Source organism: Physella acuta, unplaced genomic scaffold (assembly GCF_028476545.2).
Source record: "Physella acuta isolate Inbredline_101_S28 unplaced genomic scaffold, ASM2847654v3 ptg001584l, whole genome shotgun sequence".
NCBI lineage: Eukaryota > Metazoa > Mollusca > Gastropoda > Physidae > Physella > Physella acuta.
This window is the reverse complement of record NW_026733098.1, coordinates 109,548-136,978: the sequence shown is the minus strand read 5'-3', so window position 1 is coordinate 136,978 and position 27,431 is coordinate 109,548. Positions and strand designations below refer to the sequence as shown.

Sequence of the window (27,431 nt, the reverse complement as noted above, 5' to 3'; positions counted from 1 at the left end):
ACTGACCAAATGGTGTTGATAGACCTAATCTTCACCTCAATACAACGTTCATTGAAACTTCGTTACTGAACTTTGAGATTTTTTCCCATACATTTCTGTACATTTCCATTGTGATGCACGGTTTTCATTCAATTTATATCGGATCATTTTTATATGTTTTAGCTAGAAATAGTTAAAAGTAATTCAAGCTAGCTTTAAGAGGTGAAAAAAAATCTAATTATATTTTAAGAATATAAAAAAAATTGTTCCCCGTCAATTTGAGTTGACATGTTTTGATTTATTAAATACAATTGACTACTAGTTCACGTTGATAAACTTAATTTTAAAAGTGTAAACAAGCACGAATTCAAACCAGCTGAACTCTACACCATGAAGCTGAGCATCCGAGTCCGTGGGGACTGGTTTGCCGTACCCTGCAAGGGCACGGATACAATCCGGTGGCTGGGGGAGGAGACGTTGAGAAGGTTCTACAAGCAGAGGGGTAGCCCCGGACCCAGCGCAGAGAAGGTATACGAGGTCAGGAAGGCCAAGGGTGGGGCGCTGTTGGATTTCGATGATTCGATCAAAGATGTCATCGATGATAATGATTTCATCACTGTGGGTGAGTGAAACTTTGTTAGGTTGACGTGACACAAACCTGAATGTCTGCTGGTCGTGGCGTAGGTTGGATACAAATATCTAAAGAATGAAATACCAGATGGTTTAGCACAGCGTTATACGTATCAAAATTTTGTACATACAAAGTGAATATACATGTTGAGCACTGCACAATATTTAAATATATATAATTTTATATACTTTAAAATAGATGGTAGGTACTAAATGATACACATCTATATGCCTACACCATATTTTAAAAATAATTTTTATACGTACCAAACAATTTTACATATCGACTTTTTTGTAAACAGTGACATGAACTAATCAAAACATTTATTTCGAAACATTTCAAATAGCTGTATTTATCGTATCTTGGACAACATAATGAGAGACTCCGTTGTTTTTATGTAGTTGGATAGTACAGGGGTCGGCAACCTATAGAAGCGGAAGAGCCAAAAGTTACAATTTTCAAAATTTCCCTGGTTTTAAAGAGCCACAATAATTTGTTTTTCAAGTATTATATTTTTTTTTATTAAGATTAGTAGTATTTGTGCAAGGAGATGGAGAGCCGCATCTTGACATCAAAAGAGCCGCATGCGGCTCGCGAGCCGCAGGTTGCCGACCCCTGGGATAGTAGGTTTCTGTTGCAAAGAGATTTGCGAAATTTTATGGTGGGCATAGACATATTTAACCGGTGTCGGATTTACGTTTAAGTTAAATAAGCTATAGCTTAGGGATCCCGCTAATTTGGAGACCCTCAACAGTACATTTTTAATCTGCCGTAGGCTAATTGTTCCCAATTTCTTTTTAAAATTTTCTATTTCTTTTTTAAACGGTAGTGGAGGCTGATTTCTCTTTTTGTTGGTATATAGGTCACTGACATAATATAAAAAAAGTAACATATTCTCTCTAGACCTGCGATCCATTGGGCAGATGAAGTAGAGTTCATATGTTACGAGACCTCGGCATATGAAGGGCTAGTGTGGTCAGCGCTATACCCAGCCGCCTTTACTTTCCCTAACAAGAGTTAGGTACCCATCAGAGCTGTATGGACCATGGGACGTTCTACTGACTTAGACCCGGATTCGAACTCGAGATTTACGGGTCAGCAGCCTAGCGCTCCACCACGCCGTTCCATTACATATAATATATTGTCTTATAAAGGGCCCCATTTTGAGAATAACTTAGGGCATTATTATGTCTAAACACATCTCTGTCTTCTCTCTGAATTAAACGTTGTACAATTTTTCTTGACTGCTATTTAAATACGTTATTGATACAAATTCAGAATACGCCTTATCACCTGTTAGTGTAATACCCTAGTTTTTTTTTTTTTGTCAAGCAGCTCTTTGTTTTTTATACACTATTACCAAACATTAAAATGTGTCCACAGTTCTGGAAAGCGACATTTCCAGCCCAATGTCCTTGCCTGCAGAGATTGTCTACGTCGAGGAAAAAGTGTATCCTTTGCTTAAGTAGTCGATTGAAATTTAAAATCCCATTCTTCTGATTGTGTTTTGTGGGATTGTAAGATCTACAGTGTAATTAATTTACGGCATTTGTTAAAATCGCTTACCCTATTAAATGCATAGTCATGCTTCGTCACAAAAAGTTAGCATACACCCAAAACTACATCTTAGTTGTATTCCCTCTTCCCCCCTGCTCCCTATCCACAACTCCCAAGCAACAAATATTGTAATCAATCAAATACGTAATAATCTATTAATATCTCAATTTTTTTTTATAGATTGAGTTAATATTTAAAAAGGTTGTTCATCAAAGATAGTCGTTTAAACTATGCACAGCCGTCTTACCACTGTTTACATAATATTCACCTGTATAAATTATGGAACACCGTGTGACCACATTATATATTATTGTCGACGTGTCTGCTTATCTTTTCCTGACACCACGATAGACCCAGCGAAGATGTTGACCGGGGGGTCGAGAAGGAGGTAAGTTGACAATCCATTGTCCACTTCGACTTGTATGTTGATAAGGTTGATCTACACCTAGTCTAATGACTCGTGTGTTGATAAGATTACTCTTCACCTCCTATAGTCTATTACGATGTGTGTTGATTACGTTGATACCAGCCATTGCTTACTACGACTGATTGTACGTTGATAGTATGATAAGGTTGATATACATCCCGTCTGCTACAACTTGTGTGTTGATAAAATTGATGTTCACATACAATTATCTACTACAATATTTGCATTGATTACTTTGATCTACACCAACCATTGTAGGCCTACATTACGATATATAATAAAACCACACACCACAATTTACCCATTAGTTAATACGGCTGGGTAGTGGTTGGTGAGGTTATAAAAAGAAAATGTAAACGTTAAAAAAATATGATCGTGGTTATAATAGGATAAATAAAAAAACCAGAGACTGACGATAAATTAACTTTGTATTGAACTTTTTGAGCTCCTTTCGACGAGCCATGTGAGAAACTAAATTTAACGTTCGTATTTAAATTCCACGGGACTTTCTTATCTAGAAAGATGTATTGTCTAAAACTTGGAATTCAGGCTAGATGGATCTTGAGCCTGAATTCGTGGTTATTCAGTCTTCAACTGCCCACAGCCTTTTTACTTTCCTATAATCTCCAAACTTTGAATTCCCGATAATTCCAGTATATCACTAACAAATTTGAATTCCCGATAATTCCAGTATATCACTAACAAATTTAAATACCCGAAATTCCAGTATATCATTCACAAATTTGAATTCCCGATAATTCTAGTATATCATCCACAAACTTGAATTCCTGTTAATCCCACTACATCGTTCACGAATTTGAATTCAAGATAATTCCACTATATCACTCACAACTTTGCATTCTCCATAATTGCAGTACATCGCCTTGGACGGTGACAGCCTCTCTACCGACGACCTCATCCGACTTGGGAAGGGAATCTACAACATCAAGGTGAGTACAGTTTTAGCTTAACACAGTTATTAATTGTTCGAACTCTCGGGCAGATAAGGCTCGTTAGCTGGGGACAGCCACTCTTCTAGGAGAGACAACTTTAAAATCAAACAACTGCTGTCTTGTAGTTTGTTCTTGGTTGTACAAAGGCTATGGAAGCAAATCAAAAAAGATAAGCAGGCTGAAATCGGAGTCAATGGCCTCAATGTCGCATAACCAGTTGACACGTATCCTTATTTGTGATGGAGGCGTGGTCGAGTAGGCAAAAGCTCAAGGTTGATAAATTCGAAAACGTCTCGAGTTCAAACCCTCTGGCAGATAAGGCTCGATCCCTTCCAACACTAAAAATTAAGAACGAAGAAGAAGAAGAATTACCCCAGCCTGCGCGTCTGTATACCTCGGGCCATCGCTGTACTCTAATTAACTTTAGACTTCACGGTCAAAAATATTCGCACATAACGAGTAAGTAGAACATTGCATACTGCAGGCATTTGTCCCAAATAAATCAGCGGTTTTACAAACAGTTACTCACTGCATACTCCTTTTAAAATTATGAAAATAATCTTGGCGCCTGCATAACAAACTACCGTCTTATTATGTAAGTTCTGAATTTGGTAGCACTTGAAAGATATGCTAATGAAAAAAAATTGAACGATAAAGAAGAATCAAATAGGACTGGTAAGTAGGTCACCAACCTGTTATATGGCTCATGCAGGTTTATTGAGCCGTAGAACTGGTTGGTGACCTACTTACCAGCCCTATTGTTAGGGCTAAGAACACACTTTGTCATTTGCGTTGTGCAGATGAGATGCGGACATGCAAGTGGCTGCTTATTTGTGCACTTTTCAAGCTATAGACAGTTATCCTTTATATTTTTTAAATATTTATTTTTTGTATTTTTTATATATTTTATTCATTTAACAATAGTTGCTTAATACAAAACGTTTAATTTAAAAGTTAAATCATGGATTGGAAATATGTCGATTAATACATTACATTTTGAATCAATTTTCAATTCAAGTATTCGTATATTTTTATCATTATATTTTAGTAGTTTTGACTTAAAACATTCATAAAGTATAAAAAAAAATAAGAATATGAAGCACGTGAACGTTTTCGAGTCAATCAGCTCTGATTGGCGCATGACATGTAGGGGAAGGTAAGGGTGGCTGGGCATTGTGCTGACCACACCATTCCTTCAATAGTTTTACAATATTTTGCTAACTAAATAATAATGAAACTAGCCAGACGCCTGTATCGTATTGAATTATAGGTGTCCAATAAAATAGAAATTTAATAATGATATCGCCAACAGTGTCGACAAAGTATTTTTAAACCACTGATAAATAGAATAGCGATATTATTTAAAATCTAGACATAAAGTAATTAGATAATTTTGTTCAAACAATAAACTGTTATTTACATTTAAAAAATAATGTTGATTTAATCTGTATTTTCATTTCAACTACTTTAATGAACAAAACTGTAGGTTGTATCCCTTGGTAAATTTTGAATTTTTGAAAGGGGAGTAACTAACAAACTTTAATATGCGTTATGTAAAACAGTTCTAGCAATTTTAAACATCCTAACCTATTAAACAATAATGTTATTCATTATATAATATTGAATTTTATAATTATAATCACTAATATCAGTATATTTGTGTACTATACATGCCATTTTAGATATTTGCGTCTCACCGAGTTCAGAACTGTTCTTATGTTTACTTAGGCACGTCGGAATCTTATGAAGCTGGAGTTGGCAGTAATGTTGTGAGATGAGCAACACGGACAGGCATCTCTTCGGGGGTGGGCAACCCCCCCCCCCCCCCCCGCCCGAAAAATTTTTACCGCCCACCCGAACGAAATCAAATTTATATAATTTATATAGAAAATATAGACTTTTCACAGTGTCCGCCCCCCCCCCCCCCCGAAGAAAGTCTACCGCCCCCCCGAAAATTTCAAGTGCCCCCCCGGAGAAAAAAGTCTGGAAGAAACACTGAACACGGAAAAGCGTTGCATTAGTTAATTTCTGCTTTTTTTTTTTTTTTAAAATAATTTTTTTCAAGCTTACTTGAGAACGCGCGATACACCTGAAACTAGAGTTGACGCCCATTTTGTGAGGCGAGCGAACACATTCACGAATGTGCGTTGAATTCGTTGATTTCTGAATTTATCTTTTGCTTTATGTTTTTCTTCTAGCTAACGGCTGAAGCTGAGCAGAAAGTCTTAAAGTCACGTGCTCTCGTTGACGACATCCTCAACAGCAACAAAGGTGACACAAAGATTTGTTAGTTTTTGGGAGATAACAGTAACAAATGTGAGACAAAGATTTGTTAGTTTTTAGCAGTAACGGTAACAAAGGTGACACAAAGATTTGTAAGTTTTTGGGAGATAACAGTAACAAATGTGAGACAAAGATTTGTTAGTTTTTAGCAGTAACGGTAACAAAGGTGACACAAAGATTTGTTAGTTTTTGGGAGATAACAGTAACAAAGGTGACACAAAGATTTGTTAGTTTTTGGGAGATAACAGTAACAAAGGTGACACAAAGATTTGTTAGTTTTTGGGAGATAACAGTAACAAAGGTGACACAAAGATTTGTTAGTTTTTGGGAGATAACAGTAACAAAGGTGAGACAAAGATTTGTTAGTTTTTGGGAGATAACAGTAACAAAGGTGACACAAAGATTTGTTCGTTTTTTGGGAGATAACAGTAACAAAGGTGACACAAAGATTTGTTCGTTTTTTGGGAGATAACAAAGGTGAGACAAAGATTTGTTCGTTTTTTGGGAGATAACAGTAACAAAGGTGACACAAAGATTTGTTTCGTTTCCGGGGGATTCGGTTGATTCGCTTTACTTTATCAGTTCAGCTTTTAGATTTATGACGTCACTATGTGAAATTAGTTTTATATTTGTGACAATATAATTTTTTACCGAGTTAGCCCCAATAGAAAAGTTTTAATCAAACTTAGATATATTTCGTGACAATAAAAGTGATAATTGAAGCCAGAGGCGTAGCGACCCTTCCCGGCGCCCGGGGACAAACTTTTCGATTTGCACCCCCCTCAACCTTTCAATTTATTTTTCCAACCCATTTTGGCGCCCCCTAAGCTCGGCGCCCGACGGTCAATGGGGCATGTGAAGTAGTGTTCCCCTGTTTTTGTGACCTCGGCATATGAAGGGATAGTGAGGTCAGAACTACGCCAAGCTGACTATACTTTCCCTTCCTGAGTAAGACGTTTTATGTACTTGAACCCGGAATCGAACTCGAGACTTTCGGGTTAGCAGTCTAGCAGTCTAGCACTCTACCACTAGGCCACACCGTCCCTCCATAACCACAAGTCTGTGTGTGTGAGTGTGTGGGATGGTGGTAGGAGTATGCGGGGTGAGGATTAGTGTGATATTTTATAACAGATACAATGTAATCCCTAAATGTAAACTAACTAAAAAACAACTACTTCCCTTTAGTGGTGTACGGCATCACCACGGGATTCGGCAAGTTCGCCAGGACTACCATTGACAAGGACAAGCTAGTGTAAGTACATCAGGGGCGTGTCTGTATTTGTTTACTATGTAAGTACATCAGGGGTGTGTCTGTATTTGTTTACTATGTGAGTACATCAGGGGCGTATCTGTATTTGTTTACTATGTGAGTACATCAGGGGCGTATCTGTATTTGTTTACTATGTGAGTACATCAGGGGCGTATCTGTATTTGTTTACTATGTGAGTACAACAGGGGCGTATCTGTATTTGTTTACTATGTGAGTACATCAGGGGCGTATCTGTATTTGTTTACTATGTGAGTACATCAGGGGCGTATCTGTATTTGTTTACTATGTGAGTACATCAGGGGCGTATCTGTATTTGTTTACTATGTGAGTACATCAGGGGCGTATCTGTATTTGTTTACTATGTGAGTACAACAGGGGCGTATCTGTATTTGTTTACTATGTGAGTACATCAGGGGCGTATCTGTATTTGTTTACTATGTGAGTACATCAGGGGCGTATCTGTATTTGTTTTGTTTACAATGTGAGTACATCAGGGGCGTCTCTGTTTGTTTTGTTTACAATGTAACTAGTTCAGGGGCGTCTCCGTTTGTTTTGTTTATAATGTGAGAACTTCAGGGGCGTCTCCGTTTGTTTTGTTTATAATGTGAGAACTTCAGGGGCGTCTCTGTTTGTTTGTTTATAATGTGACCAGTTCAGGGGCGTCTCCGTTTGTTTTGTTTATAATGTGAGAACTTCAGGGGCGTCTCCGTTTGTTTTGTTTATAATGTGAGAACTTCAGGGGCGTCTCCGTTTGTTTTGTTTACAATGTGACTAGTTCAGGGGCGTCTCCGTTTGTTTTGTTTATAATGTGAGAACTTCAGGGGCGTCTCCGTTTGTTTTGTTTACAATGTGACTAGTTCAGGGGCGTCTCCGTTTGTTTTGTTTATAATGTGAGAACTTCAGGGGCGTCTCTGTTTGTTTTGTTTATAATGTGAGAACTTCAGGGGAGTATCAGTTTTCCCCACTTTATACTGTAAATACTTTAGGGGTTATGTGTTTATTTTGTTTGCAATAGGTTTTGTCGTGTTTGTCGGCTTTTATCATTGGCGCATGTTTGTTTTGTTTATAACTAGGTTTTATCGTGTTAAAATTAGCTTTCAATAATTGTTTTGTACATCCTTGTATTCATTATCTGCCCGATTAAAAAAGAAAAACTTTATCATGAACCTAGTTTTTCGCTTTCTTGAGTCTAGGCCAGTCTAGGGTACGGCAGCAAAGAACTATAAAAGAACTTGATATTTTTATTGTTCTAATTTCAGAGAACTACAAGAGAACTTGATTAGATCTCATTCTGCAGGTATTTGAGTTTTGTTTACCTCAAGTTTCTTTATCTGATCTATTTAACACGCAGTTTTTTAGCACTATCTATACGATCAGTGTTAGAAAAGATTTTCTTATCTGAGTGTTTAACTTTTTAAAGTTGTAACTGTCTGAACTTTGGGGCGAATATGCGCATTCTTTTAAATTGTGGACGGGTGCATTTGGGAAAGAAAAAAAGAAACGACATCATTTACTTTGAGTGTGGAGAAGGGAGTTCTGTTTTTTTTTTTTTTTTGTGATGACGTGTACCGGAAAGGAATGAATGAAAAACTTATTTAAGTTAAGATAATGGGATGGAACTTTGAGATGTATTTTAAGAAGTGGGTGCAGTACACGACGATAGAGTTGGGGTAGACAAAAAAAAAATAACACGACGTCATATATTGATGACCCCCTAAGTAGATAAAAAAGGTTAGTCGAAACTTCTGATTATGTGTTGAGAACAAAAGTAGCTTACTCAAAACACGTGAATTTATATTTATAAAGCTTGTTTTGGCTTGAGTTACCAAATGTAACGGTGTAAGTATTTAGCTAAAAAGAGGAAAGAATAACACATTCGTAAGTACTTCATAGAGTGGCTTGGGTAAACATGCCAGAAAAAGATGTTAATAAGAATGCCAAAAAAAACGCAAATATTGGTGAAACAAGTGTACAATCTTAACAAATAAAAAAAAACAAATATATAAAGAAAGAAAGAAACAAAATTACACCAAAGGACTAAAACATAGTTAAAATTTACTTTAAAAAAATATTGTTACGACAATCCAACACTAGCACGAGCATGCCATATTTTGCACCATTAGTTCAGTCTTTGCTGCCAAGGAAAATAAAACTTGATATCAATCCCTATCAGACTCAGTGGCTTGCTCTCTAAACACAGTACCTGCCATTTCTACCATGTCTAATACATGTGTGTCTATTCTAGGCGTGGGGTCAGCCCTACCCCCGGAGAGGACCAAGATGCTCCTGGCCCTCAGGATCAACGTCTTGGCAAAAGGCTACAGTGGCATCTCACTGGAGACGCTCAAACAGCTGATCGCTGCATTCAATGGTGGGTTCGAAACCCGGGTAGTCAGTCATTTTTTAACATTAACTCTTTTCAACTAAAACTAGTCTTATTATTTATACATTTAGTGCCATCTATAATTAGAAACGTAACATTTTTACAAATTAATGAAGCAGTGGGCCGATTGTAATTATATTATAACACATCAACAGGGTTGGTTATAAAACACACTGATGGCTCACTTATATCTTTGTGGTGTTAATTATAAATAATGACACGTAGAACCATCTGTTTTATGTTGTTATTTATTTTAAGAAGGCCTTAAATGAAACCATCTCTTTTGTGTTTTTATTTATTTTAAGAAGGCCTTAAATAGAAACATCTGTTTTATGCTGTTATTTATTTTGAGAAGGCCTTAAATAGAAAAAAATATATTTTATGTTATTTATTTTAAGAAGGCTTTAAATAGAAACATGTTTTATGTTGTTATTTATTTTGAGAAGGCCTTAAATAGAAACATCTGTTTTTTGTTGTTATATATTTTGAGAAGGCCTTAAATAGAAACATCTGTTTTTTGTTGTTATATATTTTGAGAAGGCCTTAAATAGAAACATCTATTTTATGTTGTTATCTGTTTTAAGAAGGCCTTAAATAGAAACATCTATTTTATGTTATTTGTTTAAAGAAGGCCTTAAATAGAAACGTCTGTTTTGTGTTGTTATTTATATTAAGAAGGCCCTAAATAGAAACTTCTGTTTCGTGTTTTTATTAAGGTTATGAATAAATCACATATATAATTTGTTCGTTAATCTGTTATTCTGACGTCATGATGGTCAGCTTCCTGCCTGCCGTGGATCCCAGAGAAAGGAACGGTGGGCGCCAGTGGTGATCTGGCGCCCCTAGCCCACATGGCGCTGGGCATGATGGGGGAGGGCAAGATGTGGAGCCCTAAAAGTGGATGGGCCGAGGCCAAATTTGTAAGTTGCCTACATTTGCCGACTCTTGTCTGACCATTGCCGTCAGTTGCCTGCTGTCTTGTCTGACAGCTACCGTCAGTTATTATGTGAGAGATTCCACTTTCCTCTTTGTGTGTGTGTGTGCGTGTGTGTGTCTGTGCGTGTGTGTGTACATGTGTGTGTGTGTGCAAGTGTGTGTGTGCGCGTGTGTGTGTGTGCATGTGTGTGTGTGTGTGCGTGTGTGTGTGCGTGTGTGTATGTGCGTGTGTGTATGTGCGTGTGCGTGTGCGTGTGTGTGTGTGCGTGTGTGTGTGTGAGAGAGAGAGAGAGAGAGAAGGTTAAATCTGACAACAACCTCTAATATTATTATTAAAATACATGTATAAGTCCACACCCGACTCTTTGAATTGTGTTTACTTGGTCCAACCCACCAGGTGCTGGAGTCCCACAATCTGTCACCAATCAAGCTCAAGCCTAAAGAGGTACCTGTCTGTTTTTCACCTGGCTGTTTCTCACCTGACTGTTTCTCACCTGGCTGTTTCTCACCTGTCTGTTTCTGACCTGTTTCTCACCTGTCTGTTTCTCACCTGTCTGTTTCTCACCTGTTTCTCACCTGACTGTTTCTCACCTGTTTCTCACCTGACTGTTTCTCACCTGTTTGTTTCTCGCCTGTTTCTCACCTGTCTGTTTCTCGCCTGTTTCTCACCTGTCTGTTTCTCACCTGTTTGTTTCTCACCTGTCTGTTTCTCACCTGTTTCTCCCCTGTCTGTTTCTCTCCTGTTTGTTTCTCACCTGTCTGTTTCTCACCTGTCTGTTTCTCGCCTGTTTCTCACCTGTTTGTTTCTCACCTGTCTGTTTCTCACCTGTTTCTCACCTGACTGTTTCTCACCTGTTGTTTATCACCTTACTGTTTCTCACATGGCTGTTTCTCACCTGGCTGTTTCTCACCTGTCTGTTTCTCACCTGTCTGTTTCTCACCTGTCTGTTTCTCACCTGGCTGTTTCTCACCTGTTTCTCACCTGTCTGTTTCTTACCTGTCTGTTTCTTACCTGTTTCTCACCTGTCTGTTTCTTACCTGTCTGTTTCTCACATGTTTCTCACCTGGCTGTTTCTCACCTGGCTGTTTCTCACCTGTCTGTTTCTCACCTGTCTGTTTCTTACCTGGCTGTTTCTCACCTGTCTGTTTCTTACCTGGCTGTTTCTCGCCTGTTTGTTTCTTACCTGGCTGTTTCTCACCTGGCTGTTTCTCACCTGTTTCTCACCTGTTTCTCACCTGACTGTTTCTCAACTGACTGTTTCTCACCTGGCTGTTTCTCACCTGTCTGTTTCTCACCTGGCTGTTTCTCACCTGTCTGTTTCTCACCTGGCTGTTTCTCACCTGTTTCTCACCTGTCTGTTTCTCACCTGTCTGTTTCTCACCTGTCTGTTTCTCACCTGTCTGTTTCTCACCTGGCTGTTTCTCACCTGTTTCTCACCTGACTGTTTAAGTTTACAATAGTTAACAATAAAACCTGCAAGTGGAATAATAACATTAAAATAATAGGAAGTATAAGACATAAAATAGATATTATGACATATGAGTTGACTGGTAAGATGACATATCAGATTATGTTTGATATGACGGGCAATATGACAAGTGAAATAATCTGTTAAATGACAAGTGATATGGCAGATAATATGACAGGTGTAGTGACACCTATTTCCATGTATTCTACCTGATTTACAAAAGTTATTATGAAAAGCGTTGAGTGTACTTTTAAGAAAATCCTAGTACAATATCTCAGTTGTTGACTCAGTAATGACTTGACTTAAATATTGAACTACAAGATTTGATTGGCAAAAATAATTTTTTTTCAGGGACTAGCGCTGATCAACGGGACACAACTCATCACTTCCCTTGGATGCGAGGGTAAAACATGAGTTATCGTTTATTAAAAATTGATGGCGAATTCCTTTGCAACGGCTATAAATTTTATAAATCTGGACCCAAACTCAATAAAAATATACATGTTTATAATTGTGTTAAATAATAATTTTATGTTACATAACATAAAATCCAATAGAATAAAAATTATTTTCTGTTGTTTTTTTTTGTACAGCGCTGGAAAGGGCGGAGGCCATTACAAGACAAGCCGACGTTGTGGCAGCCTTTACATTGGAGGTGTTGAAGGGAACCACACGGGCGTTTGATAGCAGTAGGTCTTTGTGACATTGTATGACAGCAAGTGACATTTTGTGACACTTGTAGGTCTTTGTGACATTGTGTGACACCAAGTGGCCATTGGTGACATTTGTAGGTCTTTGTGACATTGTGTGACACCAAGTGGCCATTGGTGACATTTGTAGGTTTTTGTGACATTGTATGACACTAAGTGACATTTTGTGACATATGTAGGTATTTGTGGCATTCTTTGACACCAAGTGATCTTTGGAGACATGTGTAGGTCTTTGTGACATTGTGTGACACTAAGTGACATTTTGTGACACTTATAGGTCTTTGTGACATTATCTTATATCAAGTAACATTTTGTAACATTGGTAGATTCGTGTGACGTTATGTAACAGCAAGTGAGATTTTGTAATGTGATGTGACACGTGTACGTCTCTGTGTCGTTTTGTGACAGCAAACAATAGTATGTGACATGATATGACAAGTGTAAGCCTTGTGACAATACATGAAAGCACTTTCAGTTAGACAGCACTCATCTGTCTCAAATTGTATCATCTGTGACATCGTGTGACATTATGTGACGCTGTGTGACACTTCATGTGATTACTTGACACCTACGTGACACCGTGCTGTACTAGTGACACTGTGATGTGTGACAGTGGTAGATCTGACACGTGACCAGACCACATCATGATGTCACTGTATGACGTATATCACAGCCATTGACCTTTGTTAAAATAATGTCAACATAAATGATACACAATATACGTAGTTGACATGTTAAGCATACAATAGTACAGAATTTTAATTTTAATGAAGCTATTGACAAACTTTGACGTTGTTTCTGAAGTATAGTCAAAACTTCAGGTAGATTAACGTTTATTTTTCGAATCCCACGGTAGATTAACATTTCTTGTTCTAATCCCACGGCAGATTAACGTTTCTTGTTCTAATCCCACGACAGATTATCGTTTCTTGTTCTAATCCCACGTCAGATTGACGTTTCTTGTTCTAATCCCACTGTAGATTAACGATTCTTGTTCTAATCCCACGGCAGATTAACGTTTCTTGTTCTAATCCCACGGGAGATTAACGTTTCTTGTTCTAATCCCACGGCAGATTAACGTTTCTTGTTCTAATCCGACGGCAGATTAACGTTTCTTGTTCTAATCCCACGGCAGATTAACGTTTCTTGTTCTAATCCGACGGCAGATTAACGTTTCTTGTTCTAATCCCACGGCAGATTAACGTTTCTTGTTCTAATCCCACGGCAGATTAACGTTTCTTGTTCTAATCCCACGGCAGATTAACGTTTCTTGTTCTAATCCGACGGCAGATTAACGTTTCTTGTTCTAATCCCATAGGCAGATTAACGTTTTTTTTTGTTCTAATACCACGACAAATTTAGATCTCTCGTTCTGATCCCAAGGTAGATTAACGTTTATAGCCCTGTTATCCACGATTTGTTCTCCTGTGTTTTCCAGAGGTCCACGACGTCCGCCCACATAAAGGCCAGATACTTGTTGCCAATCGACTGAGGGCGCTGCTTCACTCGGAGACGTACCCCAGTGAGGTCTCAGGTCAGTGAGGGCGGGGTTCGGTCTCAGACCCAGGGATCGGTCTTAGACCCAGGGTTCGGTCTTAGACCCAGGGTTCAGTCTTAGACCCGGGGTTCAATCTCAGAACTAGGGTTCAATCTCAGAGCCAGGGTTCAATCTCTGAGCCAAGGCTTACTCTCAGAACCAGGGATCGGTCTTAAACCCATGGTTCAGCCTCGGAACCGGGGTTCGGTTTTAGTGCTAGGGTTATCTCGCTAAGCCAGGGTTCAGTCTCAGAACCAGGGTTCGGACTCTGAGCCAGGATTCAGTCTCAGAACTAGGGTTCGATCTCAGAACCATGGTTCTAAACAAGGTCAAAGAAAAAGTGATTGTCTCTGACAAAGCGATGGTCCCAGAGCCTGTATTTGGTCTCAGATCCCTGGCTGGTCTCAGAAAAAGGAGAATGGTCAGAGAGTAAATGATGGTCTCAGAACATGGGCTAGAACTTTTGCTCTAGCTGAATCAAAAAATATATCAAAAGTATTGACTTATGTGTGATGCACGTTTGATGTAACCTACAATCAGCTCATTAGTCTTTACACTTGCTGTTCTTATATATCTGTATATATATATATATATATATATATATATATATATATATATATATATATATATATATATATATATATATTCTTTTTTCCCACCAGAGAGCCACAGATTCTGTAACCGTGTCCAAGACGCCTACACGCTTCGCTGCTGTCCACAGGTCAGGATTTTTTTTTCTCTTCCGTTCTCGTACGCTCTTTTGCCTAACCGCCACAAAATTGTTATTATTTTATTTTATTTTATTCTAATTTTTTTTCTGCTGAACATTTGACTCACGCCATTATTCGGTCTTGACCTCAACCATTAACATAGCGACGGTGAACTTGTCAGGAAGGCAAATGGGCGTAATGGGTGGGGGGGGGGGGGGGTTAAAACGCCCCCCTTACAGAATATTGAAGGTGTTTAAGTTCCATAGTGGAGACTGATTTGTTTGTTTACTTACAGAATTTAGAAAATGCATTTTACCGTGATAGTAGCAAACGTTGTCAAATTTTTTCCGATAACTGTAATCGAAGTGTTGGTTTATTTAGACCACTTTTTGATTTATTCCAATTTCAATTGTCACTTCATTCATAGGGATCCAAAATTAAATTTACATGAAAAATCTTGCAAAATGTAATAATAGGTCAATAGTAATCTTCTTTCTTTAATAATTATAACAGTGTAACTTATCTTAAGGTGTTTTTATATTGATTATTTTAAATAATTGTTCTATATAAAAACATTTATTATAGATTTTATATATTTTATAACAAAAGTTATTAGTATTAAAAAAAAATATGTATCTGAATATTTAGTCGAAAAATGAAACTTTTTTACAGAGGGGAAAATGATAAATAAAAAAATGCAATTTTTAAAAAATTATCTCCCTTAGTTACTGGTAGCTCAGCTAATGCTGATTTGCTTTGTTTAGTCTTTTTTTCCCTAATGTTCTGCATCGGCGTGAGCGAAGAGTTACTACGGAAGCGGGACGCCGGCAACCCTGGGCGCCGAATCTTAAGAGCGCCAGAAAAAAAAATTAGGATATATTGTCCATATAACCCCCTCCAAAAAAGATTATAGAGAAAAGTATGTGAAACTTGTACTTTAAATTTTTATCCATACACGAATTTGTACACTTAAATAAAACACTTAAAAAAACAAACATTCAATGAAAATATACACATTATAACACATTGTCATTTCATAAATTAGTACGACATTTCTTTGCTTAATTGTGTATCCATTTCATAATTAACATAAGATTTTCTTACTTATTTATATTTTCCTATGTGCTTAATACAAAACGTCTAAGAGTTATTCAATGTAGAGGGACACAACCTAAATCGGAACAACAAAACTTGTGTTTGATTTTTACTTTCTTGTATATACGAAGTATAGAGAAAGTTTTGTAATCGTGCAAAAAAAAAATCGAGATTTTTTGCAAATCTCGACGTTTTACACCTCCCTGAGTCGGGAAAACATAGTTTTGCAATCTTGTCCGTATGTCTCTGTGTGTGTGTGTGTGTGTGTGTGTGTGTGTGTGTGTGTGTGTGTGTAAACACGATAACTTGAGTACCGTTACAGCTAGGTTGATGAAATTTCATATATAAGTATTTTATCAAAATCGTAGATTCGTATCAACTTTTGAGCGATTTCCAATAATCGGAAGTGGTACTTTTTCTACTCTGAATTTTTCAAAAGCCTTTAACTTGAGTACTATTTCATATAGATAAATGAAATTTCACATATAAGTAAAAGATCTAATTCTCTACCTTCTATCAAATTTTGAGTAATTTCCGTTGACCGGAAGTACTAATTTACGCTATTTCCGATTTCTCAAAAAACGCATGTAAATTTATAAAGTACTAATAATTCTTTTTTTCTATGAGATTCTATTGTATTTTTAAAAGTTTAAGTAATTAAAAAGCATGCCTATATTCCAAGTTATATAAGAATAATCGAGAAAGTTTAGGGGAGATAACTCCCGGTTTATTTTTTCCTGCATATTTAGCAGTGTGGGAAAGTTGTGTGTGTGTTGTCTTCATGCTTGATTTGCTCCAATAATAAAGACGTGCTTTCTGCGAAATATCTGCAGAAGTTTGCCTTAATACCCGCATCGTGTTGAGGTTGTAGTAGGTTTTTGTCCTCTTCTGTCTCGGATTGTGTTGTTCCTGATGTGTTGTTTTCTTAGATGGGGGGGGGGGGGGGGGAGGGTTAAATCCGGTTGTTGCCCGTCTTCACTTGGGGGGTCTGTGATTACATTGTTGTCGCTTGCTTGTGATGAATTTGAGTTATCTTAGTTGCTGTCTTGTTTTTTCTGGGAGTTATCCGGTTTTTTTTTGTGTTGTCAATTTTTGCTGAGTTTGTGGCTCTTTCGGTTGTTGATGGGCTATCGTCTTTTTTTCTCTCGTTGTTTCGTTTGAGTCAGTGTCTATTGCTGGGTCTTGTTTGTTACGGTTGGTTGGGGCGTGGTTTTCCTGGCAACTTTTTTTTTTTGTAGTGGGATTGTGGTGTTTGCTGTATTCGTAGTCTCGCTGTCTGTTTTGCTGTCTGTTTTGCTGTCTGTTTTGCTGTCTGTTTTGCTGTCTGTTTTGCTGTCTGTTTTGCTGTCTGTTTTGCTGTCTGTTTTGCTGTCTGTTTTGCTGTCTGTTTTGCTGTCTGTTTTGCTGTCTGTTTTTCTGTCTGTTTCTCTGTCTGTTTTATTGTCCGTTTCGATGTTGTTGTTGATTGTCGGCGTGGCTACATCACCCATCGCAGCTGTTACTGTTTCGTCTCGTTGTAGTGTGTCTCTGTTGGTTGCTTTACAATGATTGGTCCCGTGTTGAGTCGACCCGCAACTTTGGCAGACTAGGCTTCTCCCTGATAATGCTCAACATTCCGACAAGACCAACTTTAGAAACGATGTCATCAAGTTTTAACCTGGGCGCCGATTTTTGGTGGGGGGGGGGGGGCGGGGGGGGGGGGGGTCAGGAGGAATTAGGGATTTTATCCAGATGACCCCTAGAAAACCCAGCCACCCAAAAGTCAATTAAAAATAAAGGATACAAATCTTGTACTTTTAGCTTTAACCCGCACAAGAATTTGTTTTTTTTTTGCCTCAGAATTGGAAACTGAGAAAATTATTGAAGCAGAAATAGCGACATGTAATTTAATGCAAATCAGAATTTCTCTAATTTACCATCTATTATTTTAGCTAATGGTTTTCTGTTTAAAATAGAACAAATCAATAATTTTAAAATATAAAATGTTTTACAAATGGGAAGCAATAATAGCAACTCATTAAAGTTTTTTCTGGCTATTGAAAAATAAAATTGATTGTTATTTTAATTTTATTACTACTAAATTACTTGGAAATATACATTTTTTAAAACATAATTGTAAGTTTTTTCCCCTTAGTAGCTCTTAATTTTAACAAGGGAAATAACTAACATACATTTTTAAACATCAATGTAAAGCAATGCAATTTTGATAATGTAACATGTTTTAACCCACTAAAAAAATGTTGGAACAACCAAGGTGTTTTTATCACTGTGAGAATGCTAACTGCGATACATTGAAACAGACACCTTCTTCTTCTTCGACCTTATTTGTAGTGTTGGACGCAGTGTTTCTTCCAGACATTTTTCACCGGGGGAGGCACTTGATATTTTCGGGGGGGGGGGGGGGGGCGGACAACATTTTCCGGGGGGAGGGGGCGGACACTGGTAAAAGTATATGTTTTCTATTTAAATTAAATTTTGTTGTATGCTGCAATATGTAACATAGGTTCCTCAACAATTTTTTTAAGACAAGGACTACTTTTTAAAGCACATAATCCAGATCACATAATTTGTTTGTAAAGAGAACAGAACACTTTTTGGTTGTTTTCTCTCACATAAAAAGTGACAAAATTATATTTAAACATTTGCTGTGTGATGTTATTTCATGGCTATGGATAAAAACTTGAATATATATAATGCATTCGCTTGCTTTTTTAAGCAGTTGATTCTAGTACCGATTGTATAGCTTTTTTAGACATCGATTTCAGTATTAATTGTATAACCGTTTTAGGTCGATTCCAGTATTGATTGTATAACCATTTTTGTTAAAATTACACATTTCTATACACGATATAATGTGTAAGATTTTTTCACCCCCCTCCCCCACCCCACCCCAGCGCTACCTTTAACACTAATCCGCACCTCCCAGGTCCAAAATGTATTTCATACTTGTGACGTAATCACTTAATGAAAGGGGATAGGATGGTATGTGGAGACTGTAGCGAAACCGAAACAGAAAATTGTAAAAAAAAAACACACACACACACACACACACAAACACGCTCACACACACACACACTCACACACACACACAAGCTCACACACACACTTACACACACACGCTCACACACACTCACACTCACGCTCACACACATATATATATATATATATATATATATATATATATATATATATATATATATATATATATATATATATATATATTTATATATGTATAATGTATATACACTCACACTAAACGAGGGTGGTGTTTAGTGGTAAAAAAAACGTTTTTTGAAAATCCCCTTGGAATCAAAGGGATTTCCCGTAATTTATTTATATCCAAGGTGCCCAAAGTACCGTAACTTAGCGTGAGTTACTTGACAGCTTCCCATTTTCCCGACTGTCTGAATTCTCTCCCCGTCCAACTATGGCGTGATAAAGGACAAATGGAAAGATTAAAATTTAGAGATGACTGTATAACAGAATAACATAGGTTTTCCAGGAAGACTGGTTATCATATTATTATGTTCTTTCCTTTAAAAGTACATATTAGACTATAAATAAATGAAATAAAACTCTTTTAAAATATGTATGGAAAAAAAATTCTTAAAGTACATAAGAAAGTTTTCTTCATTAAGTGTTGCTATTTTTAGTTTTAATGAATTAATTAATATAGTGCAATACACATACTTGATTACTCCCTGCTCCACAGCAGACGACGAAATGACTCACGCAGGTTATGGGACGTAGTTCAGGCATCAGTCCAGTCTTAATCCTAATTTTAATCCTAATCCAGTATCTAACGCCCATCAATCCATGCGTTCTAGTTTAGCGTAGAACCGCATTTTAATCGCGACTTATCTTAAAGTGTAAAGTAATTCAAACTGGTTATTTGATAGCTATTAATAACATTATATTGTGACGATGAATAAACGTCCTGTTTTTTTAGGAAATTGTGCGTAAGTTTGTAATAAAAACTGTTTTCAGGTGCACGGGATTGTTAACGACACGTTACAGTTTGTCCGGAGTGTGCTGTCCACAGAGGTCAATAGTGCCACGGACAACCCTGTATCTTTTGAAAGTGAATGGAAGTCTGAGTGTTGATTGGTTGAAAGGGTAGATGTCTGGGTGTTGATTGGTTGAAAGAGTAGAAGTTTGAATGTTGATTGGTTGAAAGGGTAGATGTCTGGATGTTGATTGGTTGAAAGGGTAGATGTCTGGGTGCTGATTGGTTGAAAGGGAAGAAAGCTGAATGTTGATTGGTTGAAAGGGAAGAAAGCTGAATGTTGATTGGTTGAAAGGGTAGAAGTCTGAGTGCTGATTGGTTAAAAAGGTAGATGTCTGAGTGTTGATTGGTTGAAAGGGTAGATGTTTGAATGCTGATTGGTTGTAAGGGTTGGATATGGAAGTCTGTGTTTTGATGGTTGAGGTTTTAGCAATGAAACGAAAATGTCTTGAGGTTTTAGCAAGGAAACAAAAAATGTCTTGAGGTTTTAGAAATGAAACAAAAAATTCCTTAACCCTATAAAGATGGTGTTTGCGGAATTAGGTGAGATCGTGTCAGCTGGAAACTTCCATGGCGAGTACCCGGCAAAGGTGAGTACAACTTTACACGTGCGCTTATTTGTTCGGACTGGTGAGTAGTTGTTTAATGTTTACACAAGTTTGGTGAGCTAGTTCAGTAGGGGTATTATAACAGCACTCTATTTTTTTCTTACAATTAGACCCCTCCCCCTATTTAACAATGGGAGGTGTCAAGAAGTGTCACCGAGTAGCACTTAAACATTATCTCCCTTTTTGCATCACATCATGTGCTCACTCTTTAAAATGTGGACATTAGTCATGTGGACATTTGTCATGTGGACATTTGTCACGTGGACATTTGTGATGTTGACATTTGTACGAATTTAATGTTGCATTTTCCCTTTTATGTCTAACACTTTTTCTTTTATAATTTTAGTATGGTAAAAAAAGATTGAACTATTCCTTGGTTGCTTGCTTTTAATACCCCCCTCCCCCCGCCCCCCCCCCCCCCCCAATAGCAACAATATTTTAAAGTCAATGTGCGGACGGACAGATATGTTTCGTTTTCATATTGGGAAACAGAAAAACTTCCGTCTGGATATTCTGAAATAATATAATCTTGTTACATACTCTTACTCAGAGTTCAACCCCCTGTGTTCTTATTATCTCCCCTGAAATTATGTCCCTTGATTCTCGCAGACCACGAAGATACCCGTAGTGTTTAAAATATGATACACACGCCAAACCATTTATTTTGAAATAAATTTTTTTTTATACTTTAAATTACTTTATTAATTTTTTAAAATAGTTACAGTATTTTCCTTTTTCTCTTTGTATTCTTGTATTCTTGCAACGAGGACAAAATATTTCTCATTTGGTTTTTTTGTTTGAAACCATATTGTAATGGCCTCCACAGGCGTTGGATTATCTGGCTATTGGAGTTCACGAGTTGGCTAGCATGAGTGAGAGGCGAATTGAACGACTCGTCAACCCAGGTAAGTCAGGTTGTCATGGTCAACCCAGGTAAGTCAGGTTGTCGTGGTAAGGTTGTCATTGTACCCACAATAGGGTTGTCATTGTCAACCTAAGTAAGTTTGTTATTGTCAACCCAGGTAAGCCTGTCGTAGTCAGCAGAGGTAAGGTTGTCAATGCCAACCCAGTTAAGGTTGCCATTGTCAACCCAGGTTGCCACACAACCCAACTCAACATTGTAGTCAACCAGGGTGACATAATCACATCCACCCCACAGGAGGCGTGGGTGGGGAATGTCAGGGTGGGCTAGAACCCCCTCCCAACGACACCCGCTCATGTACGGCGGGATCGTGTCACTTTCAAGGCTTACAGTTATGACATGGCTAATGGTATAAAACTGACATGTCACGTTCTTAATACCGCTATCGTGTATATATATATATATATATATATATATATATATATATATATATATATATATATATATAATGTGTGTGTGTATGTGTGTGTATGTGTGTGTGTGTGAGTGTGCGTATGTGTTTGTGTGCGTGTCGTACGTGCGTGTGTGGTGTGTGTTGAAAGATTCAACCCTCCCCCTCCCCCATACCTCTGTACCTAAATCCCTCTATGTGATGTCACATGTCCCAATCACGCTAACGTGAACCAATCACGCTAACGTGAACCAATCACGCTAACGTGAACTAGTCACGTTTTGAAATCTGTGTCCAACCAAGTTAGCGATTCTACTGGACGTTCTAGCCTAAAGGCTTTCTCAAACCACCATTAGCATTCTAATCAAGATTTTTGATGATTGGAACAGCCGGCTAATGACTAGACTAGCCCTTCGCTACAAAATTGCAAAACAAACTATATATAACACAAATGAACTTTAATAAAGCCACTGTCATATTACGATTTTTTAAACAAAAAAAGTTTCAAGCATAAACGTTATTCGTCTTAATATGAATTGTTTGTGAACAGTAAAACTGTAAAGGTAATCAGCATCCTCTTCAATGTATAAATTAAAATTGTATTAATTATCTGTCCTTTAATTCAGCGCTGAGCGAGTTACCGGCCTTTCTGACGAATGATGGTGGGCTCAACTCTGGGTTCATGATAGCACATTGTACAGCTGCTGCTTTAGGTAAGGATATGATAGCACATAGCACATAGCACATAGCACATTGCACAGTTGCTGCTTTAGGTAAGGATATGATAGCACATTGCACATAGCACATAGCACATAGCACATTGCACAGTTGCTGCTTTAGGTAAGGATATGATAGCACATAGCACATAGCACATAGCTGCTGCTTTAGGTAAGGATATGATAGCACATAGGACATAGGACATAGGACATAGGACATAGCACATAGCACATAGCTGCACATTACATAGCACATAGCTGCTGCTTTAGGTAAGGATATGATAGCACATAGCACAACTGCTGCTTTAGGTAAGGATATGCTAGCACATTAATGGTCATGCACAGATTTGAATCAAACAGATCTATCTGTAGAAAAGTTGTGTATGCCACAATGCCATGCCAGATGTCCAGTCCACTTGAGACTCCCCCGGACAATGCTGTCCAGTCCCTGATGTCATCCGGCCTTCTCCCATGTCCCCTTTGTCTTATTACCTCCACACTAAGCCTTGCTGGATTTCTTTCGTACTAGTTTTGTCCCATTTTACGTGTCCATACAATATAAAACTTTTTGACTTAGCAAATCTTCACAGGACTGATCACTTGGTTTATTTAAAAGATTCCTACATGAAATCTCTGTAAGAGCAAACATAATACAACACAAGCTATGACACAATAGTTTAGCACTACAGAAACTGTAATTTAAACAAAAAATATTTTCAACATCAATTGTTAAATCTTCATCTAAAAAGCTCCAATCCAACATTTCACCCCTAGCTCCCAAATCCCATGCCCACCTATGAAAATTACATGACCACCTACCAAAACATCATGACAACCTAACCCACAGCCCATAACAACCTACACAACGCCCTTATTATCAACACAACAAACGCCGCACAAGTATCCCCCCTTCCCAATATCCCGCTACTCAATGCAATCATTGAACCCCATCTCTTCTTTCACAGTCTCAGAGAACAAGGTCCTGTGCCACCCAGCCTCCGTGGACTCTCTGACCACCAGTGCTGGCACGGAGGATCACGTGTCTATGGGAGGGTTCGCTGCCAGAAAGGCCTTGAGAGTTGTGGAGCACGTGGAACAAGGTCAGAGATAATTCTGTTTCCGGTTTCAATATTTTAACCTTTTCCTTCCTTGTTATATTACTTTAGTAGTTACATTAATGTGTATAAAATCAATCCATTGGTTCTTTACCATTTACTTAAAATTTAGCTAATGACTATGATTAATTTTACATACATAAACATACAAGACTGGAACAACTTGCTGATACCATTTCTCGATATTATATACACAAATCACACATACACAGGAACATACACACATAAGAAATGTACATGTACATATTATATACATACACATACATAAGAAATAATCACTCCCTTATGTTCATCCCTATAATACATATACAAACCACACATACACAGGCACATATACACATACGAAATATACGTATACTGATACATAAATACATACAAACAAAATAAACACTCACTAATGTCTACTCCCAATACTACACACACAAAACACACACACATACATTCACTAAATAGCCACACTCTCTCGATTCTCCCCCACACTACTGTATTAACCCCCCCCCCTCACCCCTCTCCCCCATCTCCCACACACTACTGTATTAACCACCCCTCACCCCTCTCACCCACCCCCACACTACTGTATACCCCCCTCACCTCTTCCCCCACCTCCCATACACTACTGTATTAACCACCCCTCTCCCCCACACTACTTTATTAACCACCCCTCACCCCCCCCCCCCACACTACTGTATTAACCACCCCTCACCCCTCTCCCCCTCACACTACTGTATTAACCACCCCTCACCCCTCTCCCCACCCCCCTCCAGTTCTAGGCATTGAGCTACTGTATTAACCACCCCTCACCCCTTCTCCCCCCCCTCCAGATCTAGGCATTGAGCTACTGTATTAACCACCCCTCACCCCTTCTCCCCCCTCCCCAGTTCTAGGCATTGAGCTACTGGCCGCCTGTCAAGCCATGGAGTTCCTGAGACCTCTGAAGACGACGGCACCATTGGAGGAGGTCTACAAGCTGGTCAGGGAGGTGGCCAGGTACGTTGACCACAGAGGTCACTCTATTTGAGGACATCATAGTTTACAGCAGCTGGGTCCAAACGGGCAGGGGCGGCACTAGATGTAGGCGCACCTCACCAGTTGGACGGGGGGGGGGAGGCAGCAGAGTTTCCTGCAGGCTTCTCTTCGGCATCTCCAGGCATTTCTCAGAAGAAAGTCTACCGCACCTCCCCCCTAACGAAATGGAATTTATATAGAAAACATATACTTTTACCAGTGTTGTCCCCCCCCCCCCCCCCAAATAATGCTGTCCGCCCCCTCCCCGAATAATGCTGTCCCCCCCCGCCCCCGAAAATATCAAGTGCCCCTCGGAGAAAAAAGTCTGAAAGAAAATAAACACTGGGTGGCAGCCTAGAGAGTAGCACCTCAACGGGTAGGGGCGGCCTCCTAGGAACACAATGGCTAATGCTAGGGATATGCGCGACAAGTGTCACAGAAACGCACGCTTTAAAATATCAGTCTAGAAATAGTTAAGTACCTGTATCATTGAAAAAGGTTATGTCGCCGATACAGCTTCCAAAAAAAAAAATTCCAATATCAGCCGTCTTCTCACAGTAGCTTGGTATTTGTAGTTACACAGTTGTTCGATCCTTTGTAGTATACAGCAAAATGTGTTATGATTATACTAAAATTATTAAGGTGAAAAAAATATTTTTAAAAGATGATAAGGAGTGGGGGAGGCATTAAGGTTTATTTTTGTTTTTATCTTCGATGAAGCGAAATGATAAATTGTCTTTATAATCGCTGTTATTTATTTAAACATTTCATTCACAGAGAAGTTCTATTTACAATTCTTGACAAATGTACTTAAGATTTTAACCATCTCAATTAAATAAATTACATTTTCAGACCGTGGGTGAAAGATAGATTTATGGCCCCTGACATTGATGCTGTGACTAAGCTGCTTCAAGAGGAGAAGGTAATTAATTAGCAATTAGTGATGAGAGTTGTCTGCTGATAGACAGTAAGATGTAATTAATGTAATTGTTTTAACTTTACAGTAACCTACACAATACCTAATAATGTTAGACCATTACATACATTTATATTCTCCATAGATATGGTACAAAGTCAAGCCAATGATAGACCCTTACATACATTTATATACCCCATAGATATAGTACAAAGTCAAGCCAATGATAGACCATTACATACATTTATATACCCCATAGATATGGTACAAAGTCAAGCCAATGATAGACCATTACATGCATTTATATACCCCATAGATATGGTACAAAGTCAAGCCAATGATAGACCATTACATACATTTATATTCCCCATAGATATGGTACAAAGTCAAGCCAATGATAGACCATTACATACATTTATATTCCCCATAGATATGGTACAAAGTCAAGCCAATGATAGACCATTACATACATTTATTTTCCCGACAGATTTGGTATAAAGTCAAGCCAATGATAGACCATTATTACTCGCATCAATCAATCGAGACTCGGGTGTTTTCGCCTACTTCCACGATGCGTGAACCGACCAATGGGCTTCCGCCGCCCAAACGACGCCGAATGGGACGAACAACCTCGGGTTCCAGTTTAAAGTAGAAAACAACAAGGTGCGCCAGATGGTACAGATATGGGACACCAGAGGTTTAGCTGCGGCCCTTCGCGGAGCCTGGGAGCTTACAACTTCAGAACACGTCTAGTAAAATATAATTATATTTATGATATAGTCTATATAGTCTTTATATATATATATATATATATATATATATATATATATATATATATATATATATATATATATATATATATATATATATATATATATATATATATATAGGGCTAGACTTAGGGACAGTTACTGGCTTGCCCCCATCAATTTATGTAAAGTTAACACAAACTATGATTTGCTTCATGTTTAAGAAAGATTTGTAGAATATAATTGTTTTAGTTGTTAAAAGCAGTCTGTATGAGTTCTTCTTTCTTTGTTTGTCCATATTAATAATGAAAATGTTTTCACCAAGGATTATTGTGGGGTCGTCTTTAAGATTTCTCATGCCCCCCCCCCCCTTCCCCCCCCCCCCCCCCCCCGAAAAATTGAAATGCTCCACCACACGGAGAAATAATTTTTCTGAAAGCACCACCGTGTATAACTCTATACATTTCTAGGTTGCACAAGAATTGTATATATTTCTGTATATTTGCTAAAGTGTTTAAAATCATCTCTGTATCGTTTGGCTCCAGATTATCACAAGTAGCATATCTCTTCTTTGTATAGTATTGGTCATATGGTAGGTTTTATTTTAAAACTATTTGGTGTAGCTGTTGATTTTATTCTTATTTGTTTTTTGTTTTTTTTGTTGTTGTTGTTAAAAATTGGTAACTTTCAAATATAAAAAAAATAATATATTCACTGTGAACTCCATGGTCTATTTGTACAGATAAGTAAACAAATCTATAATTGTTTACTTAGTATCTTTCATATACGATGTAAGCTGCAATAGTATATTTTAAACACTATTACATAAGTTTGAGATTTATTAGTACTGCTTACAAAAACAACGAATACCTGGGAATAGATAAAAAAAACATGCATGTTTTATTGGAAAAATAAATTTTTAAATGCTCAAAACGGGTTTAAATCATGAAAAGTTTACTGTATATTTAAATTATTTTATTATTGTAATTTAAATATATTATCTGAACATATCCTAATTATATAGTGTCTTACGTTTGTGCAAACTCAACCTATTCAGGATTAT

At 37.8% G+C, this 27,431-nt stretch overlaps 1 protein-coding gene across 1 annotated transcript; it reads left to right on the top strand.

Moving 5' to 3' along the window:
• Nucleotides 1-26,353, top strand: LOC131929022 (histidine ammonia-lyase). The gene is made up of 22 exons (XM_059285213.1): nt 1-601; nt 1,994-2,060; nt 2,519-2,555; nt 3,470-3,544; nt 5,746-5,818; nt 7,016-7,082; nt 8,360-8,397; nt 9,346-9,471; nt 10,264-10,403; nt 10,817-10,864; nt 12,240-12,291; nt 12,482-12,577; nt 14,037-14,132; nt 14,798-14,856; nt 19,928-20,008; nt 20,471-20,536; nt 21,381-21,459; nt 22,494-22,580; nt 23,549-23,683; nt 24,577-24,685; nt 25,556-25,625; nt 26,107-26,353. The coding sequence occupies exons 1-22, from the start codon at nt 370-372 to the stop codon at nt 26,269-26,271; spliced, it is 1,998 nt and encodes a 665-aa protein (XP_059141196.1). The 5' UTR covers nt 1-369; the 3' UTR covers nt 26,272-26,353.
• Nucleotides 26,354-27,431: the final 1,078 nt, after the last annotated feature.

Excerpts from the sequence above, each read along its gene's own strand:
- LOC131929022 (XM_059285213.1), top strand. The coding sequence starts at position 370 with ATGAAGCTGAGCATCCGAGTCCGTGGGGACTGGTTTGCCGTACCCTGC. Across the intron at positions 9,472-10,263 it reads GCTGATCGCTGCATTCAATG|CTTCCTGCCTGCCGTGGATC; the intron begins GTGGGTTCGAAA and ends CATGATGGTCAG. Across the intron at positions 22,581-23,548 it reads TTGTACAGCTGCTGCTTTAG|TCTCAGAGAACAAGGTCCTG; the intron begins GTAAGGATATGA and ends CTTCTTTCACAG.